General features: G+C 32.6%; 1 protein-coding gene across 1 annotated transcript; it reads right to left on the bottom strand.

The window, feature by feature from the left end:
• Window positions 1-2,067: 2,067 nt before the first annotated feature.
• Window positions 2,068-2,844, bottom strand: LOC139870925 (uncharacterized). Its single transcript, XM_071858684.1, has one exon. It carries the CDS (start codon window positions 2,842-2,844, stop codon window positions 2,068-2,070), a length of 777 nt encoding a protein of 258 aa, XP_071714785.1.
• Between the last annotated feature and the right edge of the window lie 6,432 nt (window positions 2,845-9,276).

Here is a 9,276-nt window from a genome sequence, read left to right as displayed (position 1 = left end):
ATGGTATACATGCAAGCATGCATGCATACGTATGTATGTACATGTATACATTATAGATATATGAGTATGTGTATATATGTATGTATATGTACGTGTGTATGTATGAACGTGTATTATGTGAGTATTATATAAGGCTAGTAAATATAATAAGAAAAGTAATAAGTGCATATATATATGTATCATCTTACACTTATATATATGTAACACATACACCTAATATATATGTACCATATAGTTATGAAGTTATGAAACATATATGTATAATAATAATAAAGAATATATATGTATGTATCACATAAGTATAATTATATATGTAACCTATAATGATAAGTTACATAATAGTCGAATAATTAAACACTAATAATACTATTATTAGTATAACTTATACACTTATTTATATGGTAACACTTAATTACACTAAGTATATTATCACTTATATAAATATAACTTTTCTCGAGAACGGTCACTGTTAATATAGTTTGCTATATTAATAAACAAACTTTATGTCTATTAGACATTAACTAATCGAACAAAATATCTCTAGGTTGAGATCTCCGTGTTCAACACTCCGATCATATAACTTGCGTGGAATATCTATCTGCTATTAAGGTGAACTTCATCGCCCCGCTTTTTAACTTTCTCTATTTGCTTATTTTAAATTTTGGGGTGAGACACATGCTTGCTTTTAAACTGTTTTACATTTAGACACAAGTACCTGAAAACTGTTTAACTGTGCTGACATGCTTTGATTCATGCTAAATCCCTACCATGATATCGTTAATTACTGGAATTTTGGTAAGCTTAGTTATTGTGAATAGCGCTATTGAGAGTGATGTCTCTAATCATTTGACCGTTGGTCTTTGGTTACATAATAATGATTATACGACACTGACAGTTCAAGGTATCCAGGGGTAACTTTGTTTATGTCTCGATATTATAACTTCAGCATTTACTTTTGATAACTAAATCTTGTGGTCTAAAACTATATATATTAAACTTATGTTGTTCACTCAACCTTTTTGGTTGACACTTTAAGCATGTTTTGTCTCATGTGAAGATTGCTAAAGATTGTGTGCTATTTGGACTTTGCTGCATTTGGAGTCCGCATTTTAATATTCATATTATTGCATTAAAACATTTATTGTAATGACATAATACTTTCCCCTGCTTTAATACATTGGTTATCAATTAAAACGTCTCATATAGAGTCGTTCTCATTTTTACATACTTGTGTTGTGATATTGTGAAGTCATATTTCCCCGACCCTATTTGGGGGTATGACATAGGACTATAGTCAGTTACTAGATTAGGCGACTGAACCTTAGGAATAAGGGAAATAATTGTATTATTCACCTCCTTAAGCAATTGGCCATTACATAAAAAATCTTTAACCGCTTTCACCACATCGACCCCAATAATATCCCATGCTTCTTTGAAGAAGCACACATTAAATCCATCCGGACCTGGAGACTTATTATTCCCGATATCAAATATAGCCGCTTTGATTTCATGTTCCGTAACAGGCCTGACCATATTTACACATTGTGATTGACTGACCCGTTTCATAAATAATGAACCAGGATCCGCAAATTCATCACAAGTACTCGCTGACCCCAAAAACTTCTCGTAATACTTAACAAAAATTTCCGGAACAGCCCTACCTTCAACCAGACGACCATCCGCATCAAAAACAGCATCTATTCGACTCCTGTTGTGCTTAGACTTGACCACTTTGTGAAAATAGTTTGAATTACAACCGCCAACCCGAAGCCACTCCATCTTTGCCTTTTGTTTCAATAAAGTTTCTTCTTATAATAGAACATCATTGTAGCACCTCAAAGAGTTGCTTTCAACTTCACGTAATCTGGTTGAACTAGGATTAGCATCTAATGCTTTCTGAGCATCTTCCAACTCTGTACGCAATTGAATCACACGTTTATGAATATCTCCATTAGACCACATCAGCTTCCTAATTGGACTATTTAGCATTCGCAATTTATTTACCAACCTGTACATAGAATGGCCATGAACTTCTTTTATCCAAATATTCGAGACAGATGAATGAAATTAGGCATGAGTAGCAATATAGTTGCTAAACTTAAACGGTTTCGGCTTCTTTGCGCTAGTAGTGGGAACTTTAAGAACCGCCGGACAATGATCAGAGGTTCTATATGGTTGGAATACCACATAAGCATTAGTGTACTTGCTTATAAATGCATCATTAGCCATAACCCTGTCAATTTTCTTCAGGATGTCCGACATCGAGTTGGGACGTTGATTCCATGTATAACGGAAACCCATATGATTAACATCCATCATATTAATATTATCAATGCATTCTCGAAACTCTCGCATACCTAAAGTGCAACAAGAGGAACTAGCCGTCGATTCATCAACATCAAGCGAGGTATTAAAATCGCCCATCATCACCCAAGGGTGATCACCAATCCATCCTTTATGTTTGTGCAAATCAGCCCACGGTGATCTACGCTTAATGTAATAATTATCTACATAAACAAGAGAAACGTAGAATTTCCAATCATTAGTAACAGATGAAACCAGGCAGTGAACAACCTGATTCGTCATGGAAATGACCATAAGATTAACTTCATCCGGGTCCCATCCAAATATAATACGTGTACTAATTTGGCAAACACTATTGTTCGAGGACCACCTCCATGTAGGAAAAACATAATTACATACACCAGACAACCGAGCAATGGACACATGTGATTCTAAGAGAGCACATAAACAAAGCTTATTACTAGCCACCACATCGCGAACCTCCTTTTGTTTAGGGGTGAGATTCATACCCCTTATGTTCCAAGTAGCGAGACTAATCATTGCAAACCATCCATAACGGGAGTGCTTGCCCCCTCCATATCTTTCTTTGATGTAACATATAACGACATTTCATCCTCATTTGGTTCAAACTCATCTTCTTCATCCACCAATTTATACCGAGAATATGTCCCATCTTGGTTTTCCTCCTCATCTAGAGTTGCGAACCGATTTGAAGTACCAACTTCTTCAATGTTGGGCACCACCTTACTAGGCCCACCAGTAGCCATATTCTTCTTAACTGGTTGTTCATTACCATTTAGCTTGGTCTATATACAAATTTTTGTTTCTTACCCATATTGATTCAACCCATACCCTTTCCACCACCACCTTGTTTTTTGTTAACTACAGTTGTAAACCCTTCACTATCTTTACGTGGCTCTTGTACAGTTTCTTCCCGAATCAACTTCGGGCATTGCTCATCTTTGTGGCCAAAAATTTTGCAACAAGAACACCGTGGCAGCCTCCACTCGTACTCCACAGAAACAATATCAATTGTGCGCTTCACACCATCCAGGCTAGGTGTTGCCATCTTTATTTTCTCACGCAACTCAACTTCTGATGTAACCTCTACCTTTGCCCTAGCAAAATTAGGACGTCCCCATGACTCTAAACACATCGTACTAGTATATGAATCAAGCATCATTGGTCGTCCAATTTTTGAAGCAATTTTTGAAGCAATTACACTTAGCCCCACCTCAGTAAACCCAGCTAGCGAAACATCATATATTTTAACCCATACAGGTACTTTAGTGAGATCTTCCTTAGCTAGGGAAACATCTGGTGTCCATTTATTCAATATAATCGGGATCGTACGAATCATCCATGGACCATTCTGAAGGACACTCAACATACCTTCTTCAGTTGAAAATTTAAAGAAGAAAAACCCTTTCGCATTCATCATGATTTTCTCAATGCCGAATTTTTTCCACACATTCATTGCATAATTCTGCACAACAGGAAATGTCACTCGACGACCAATGAAATAGCCATAAAGTGTGTTATGATACCTCTGTGCAACCTCTTTCACTGATTGCAATGGAATGACAACATCCACATCCTCCAGTGTCTCATCTTGTTTAATTAATCTAAAATTAACCTTCTTCTTAGTTTCACCACCCTGTACCACCCCAACATAAGACTTTTTTGGTGGGTCAGCCACACTTGGCTTCTGCAGATCACCAGTATGATTACCACCAAAAACATGATTATTTTGAACCTCTTCTTCATCAGATGAATCAGAAGCAGTATGGACGCTTCTCTTATCCTCCTCATTAACCCTAATATCCCGATCATCATCTATGTGTTGTTGAGTAATAGGAACATTAGATGCAGTTACATGATCATTGATCGACTTAATTTCATCTTGCATAAACTTATGATCAGACTCAGACCCAGAAGAGGACCCATCTGACCATCATCATCTTGCTTTGAATCATCAATTGAATCACCCCCGACTAACCTGCTTCGTAAGACCCTCGGCTCCGTAAAGGTAATTTTCTTCTTCTTTTTGCCACCCATCAATTGGATACACGGAGGACAACCTCTAGACTGATGAATTAATGGAAAAATCACGCCGGAAAAATCAAATCGTCGTTTGTCCCGCGAAAAAACTGGAGCGGCTAGGGTTTTTTTTGTATATATATATGATAAAAATGTTAATATTTTTAATATATAATTATAGGTAATATTAATATAATTATAGTATAAGTATATTTTTATAAAAAAAATTATTTGTTATAATAATATAATAATAATAATGATAATGAAATTTTAAATAAAAAGGTAGTTTTTAAATAATTAAAATTTTAATAATAATAATACTTTTGATAATACTAATAATATTAATGAAAGTAAAAATGTAAATTTTAATAAAAATGATAATTTCAAAAACAATGGTTCTTTTAATAATAGTAATAATAATAATAACAATAATAATAATAATAACTATAATATCTATAATATCTATAAAAATAATATTTTTACTAATAATGATAATAATAATATTGATAATTGATAATAATAATAATAATAATACTAGTAAAACTAATAATAACTATAAAACAAATAAAACTACCTTTAAAAGTCTTTCCAAAAAGAATGCCCGAAACCAGGCTCGAACTCAAGACCTCGAGTTTAACCACAAACACCCCTAACCATAGATCCAATTATGTTTTTCCTGAATTATATCGAACCTTAATCATATATGACTCGTATGTATTTGTTGCCTTATTCAACACAAAACCCCATCGACTTTACCAACACCATTTATACATATCATCTATCATCATCGTTGCAGAACATTGTAAACCATTCATGACCATCATGATCATTATGAAATCATCATAAAACATCATCATCGATCCATATACTTGTAACATCATTATGATCATAATCATCTTATTTCATCACCGTTGTATACATTTATCATCATAATTATATCATCACCTTAATATTATCATTACCCTCCTGTTATCGTCTCATCACCATTATGGCATCGATATCATCACCCATGTTATTTTCTCCACCATTATCATTTAACATGATTCATCATCAATATGTTATCCTAATCGTGATTACCATTTTCGTTTCCTAATCTTATCATCATAAAATCTATCATTTTATGTATCATTGTTCCTAGTTTTTAATTATCATCAATATCAGTATCCTATTTAGCCCAATCTGAAAACCTAAACAGGCTCTTGGCCCATAAAACAATAGTACTACGGTCCAACAGGCCTACTCAATTTACGGCCCACTACTAATATGTTTCTCGGCCCAATTGCTAAACAATATAAGGATTCGATTCTCTTTGATATATTAATAATTGAACGGCCCCGCGATATATAACCACGTAACCAATAAAATAAATAAATGGATTAATAGAACTTTAAACATCAAAATTTAATCACAAGTGGGGAAGGTAGGCTAGTGGATGTCGGCCAAAAAGGCATTAAAATAACACGCACTAGCAGAATTAGATCCTTATTCTTTTATCTGTATCATTCCATCACATCACGTATTATCTCATCATCATCCTTCTTTGTTATGTGGATATTTAAACGAAAAGGAAACAGGAGACAGGAAGTGGCAGCGAGTAGGCTACTATACGGATACTTTTCATCATCATCATTGTTCATAAAATTATGAATTATCTATCATCTTCATCGTCTAACACCGAAAAGTAAATGAAGCAGTAGCAAAACCATTCAGCGAAAAGAAAGGAGAAGAAGAAAAATTAATGACGTTTTGGTTGGTTGATGAAGATTAAACAGAAAACAAATTCGAGTATGTGGTGATGGTTGAATATAGTGGTGGTGATTGACACGGATAACAAGTGGTTTCGTTTAGGTTGGTATTTGTTTATGTGGTGTTCGGACAGAAGTAATGAAAACAGAAAGACTCACATCGAGTAGGTATACTACACGAATAGCAGTCGAGAAAAGACTAACAGCAAGATAATTAAAACGGGGTTCATTTTGTGAACTTGCTTTGAACAGCCAAAAAGAAACTAACTAGAAGCAAAGAAAAATAAACGTACGGTAGCAGTAGCTGTAACATAAACAAACAGGTTGTAGTAGTTCCCGGTGGTGGCTGTTATGGCGGTCATGGTGGTAGTTTGATGGTTAGCCAATGGCAGTTCTCGGTTGTTCATTGGTAGAAGGTGGTGAAGTTTTTGTGAGTTCTTGGGCGGTTCAAATGGTGGCTCGATGATGAAGAAGAAAGACAAGGTGACGATCATTGGGTGTTTGGGTGGTGACTTGTAGCCATGCCCCATCTTGGGGTTTGTTTCAGTCGACAATCAGAAAGAAGAAAAGGAAAAGCAACTATTAAATTGAAAATGGTGATCGTTGTATGATTAGGTGTAAAGTGGTGATTACTTATGTGCATATAAGTATACATAAATCATTAGAATGAATTCTGTAGCAATAAAGTGACTGTTGTTTGACAAAAGGGAAAAACAAAGATATATAGTATATCTCTCATACGATGCATGAACAAGAAAATGAAATAAATAAAAGTATATCTGCCACCTTTGAAATTTTTATATACCCGTGAATGTTAGTTGTAAGTGTTTGAACTTTTATATGGAAAGCAATACAGGGAATAGATATAAATATCTATTTTGATGGGGACAGTTGTTAAACAATTTATTTAGTCTACTAATAATCTTGTGAACACACAATTTGAGATCCAGTTCATTGGAATCCAACATTTAAACGTATCAAAGCAAAATAAGCCATCCCTCCCTTTTGTTTTCTTTCTATCGACTGTTATATTAGGGATAGTATAACGTACCCCGTTGATAATTAGGACGGATAAAAGTCTTTTAGAAAAATCTCAAATTTTTAAATTAAATTCCTTTATTTATTTCAGTCATTATGGTATAAAATTTAACCATTAATTTATTAAATAAAAATTACATCAACTGTCCCTCTTGATTCTGGGTAAAATATAAAAAGTGATAAAATTTAATAACTAGATCCTAAATACATTTTTAGTAAGCCTAAAATTTATATTACTCATTTTCGGATCACCGTTTATTCTAAAATCATATAAGTAAAAATTAAACTTCTCTAAATAATAATCGAAACGTCCAACGACTATTACAATCATTTAATATTTATTTTTAATATATTTTATTTATATATAGTTATGTTTTAAATAATAATTATTATAATATCATATTTTATTTTATTTTCCATAGTAAATTCTAAAAATTGAATCATATAACATTTCAAATTAATATATATATATATATATATATATATATATTTAAATATGTACATATCTATTTACAAATAGTTGTTGGTGAATCGTCGAGAACAGTCAAATGGTAAATGAATACATGAACACAGTTCAAAATTTTTGAGATTTCAACATTACAGACTTTTCTTATCGTCTCGGAAACATTAAATCATATAAAGTTAAAGTTTAAATTTGGTCGGAAATTTTCGGGTCGTCACATAAAAGGGTTGTTGAAATGAGTGGTGATAAGATGTTGCTTGTTGTGGTGGTTATGGTGATTGAGGGTGGCGTGTGAGTGTTGATGATGGTTTACGAAAATGAAAAAAAAGAAAAAAAAAGAATGAGGGAGATGATAGTTCACGGTGGTGGTAGATGAAGGTATCCGATGGTGGAAGTGATGGTGGTGGTGTTCGTTTAAGTTGGTTATGGTTTCGACAAGGGTAATAACAAGAACGTAAACAAGTTTGCAACAACAGAAATAACGAATTACAAATGGGTTTTGGTTTTGTGGTTTCTCGAAGAAGAAGAAGAAGGAAAGTGAAGGTGATCGGTTTAGTGGTGGTGAGAACATGGTGACTATGGTGGAGGTGTCCGACAGTTGCATGTGGTGGCGGCTAGATGATCCCACGATGGTGAGGAGTGGAGGAAGGTGGCATTAGAAAATGATGCAAGATGGTGCTCGGTAATCAGTAAAAAAAATATGAAGGGTGATGTTTGATTCTTACCATATTAGCATATATATAATACTAATAAATTAATATAATATAAATAATATAATACATATAATCAAAGAAAAGAAAGCATGTGAAAGGTTACAGGAAAGAAAAAGAAACATCCGTGAAACTAGATTAAATTTTTGTGCCGACAGTTTTAACGGACTATTATATCGTGCCCCGTTGTTCAATTAGTGACGAAAAAAAGTCTTTAGAAAAATTCCATATTTTTATAATAATTATTTTTATTTATTTTGGTCATTATAGTATAAAATTTGGTTATTAACTATTAAATAAAAATTGCATCAACTGCCCCCTTAATTCTGGGTAAAATATAAAAAGTGTTAAAATTTAATAACTAGATCCTAAATACATTTTTAGTAAGCTTAAAATTTATAGAACTCATTTTCGAATCACTGTTTATTTTAAAATCATATAAGTTCGTTTATAACTTGTTTATTATCAATCGAATGATAATTGAGTGTTACTATCATTTTCCAAATAAATTCAAAACTATATATATATATATATATATATATATATATATATATATATATATATATATATATATATATATATATATATACAATACACTTTATTTATATATATAGCTACTTTTTAAATAATAATCATTATAATATCCTATTTTTATTTTACTTTACATAAATAAATTTTAGTAACAACAACATACAATATTTAAAATTATGTTTCAAATTATTATCTATATATATATACACACCTATCAAGTTACAATTAATTGTTCGTGAATCGTCGGAACTGGTCGAAGGTCAAATGATTTCATGAAACAGTTCAAAAAATTTGAGACTCGGTTTAATAGACTTTGCTTATCGTGTCGAAACTATATAAAGATTAAGTTTAAATTTGATCAAAAATTTCTGGGTCGTCACAATTCCACTGCCATCAACACGATTATCATAATCATATCATATACATACCATCATCGAGCATCATT

Source organism: Rutidosis leptorrhynchoides, chromosome 10, assembly GCF_046630445.1.
Source record: "Rutidosis leptorrhynchoides isolate AG116_Rl617_1_P2 chromosome 10, CSIRO_AGI_Rlap_v1, whole genome shotgun sequence".
NCBI classification, from domain to species: domain Eukaryota; kingdom Viridiplantae; phylum Streptophyta; class Magnoliopsida; order Asterales; family Asteraceae; genus Rutidosis; species Rutidosis leptorrhynchoides.
This window is presented reverse-complemented; position numbering and strand designations above follow the sequence as displayed.

Bases quoted from the DNA above. Each gene is read 5' to 3' on its own strand.
- LOC139870925 (XM_071858684.1), bottom strand. From the start codon at position 2,844: ATGATTAGTCTCGCTACTTGGAACATAAGGGGTATGAATCTCACCCCT.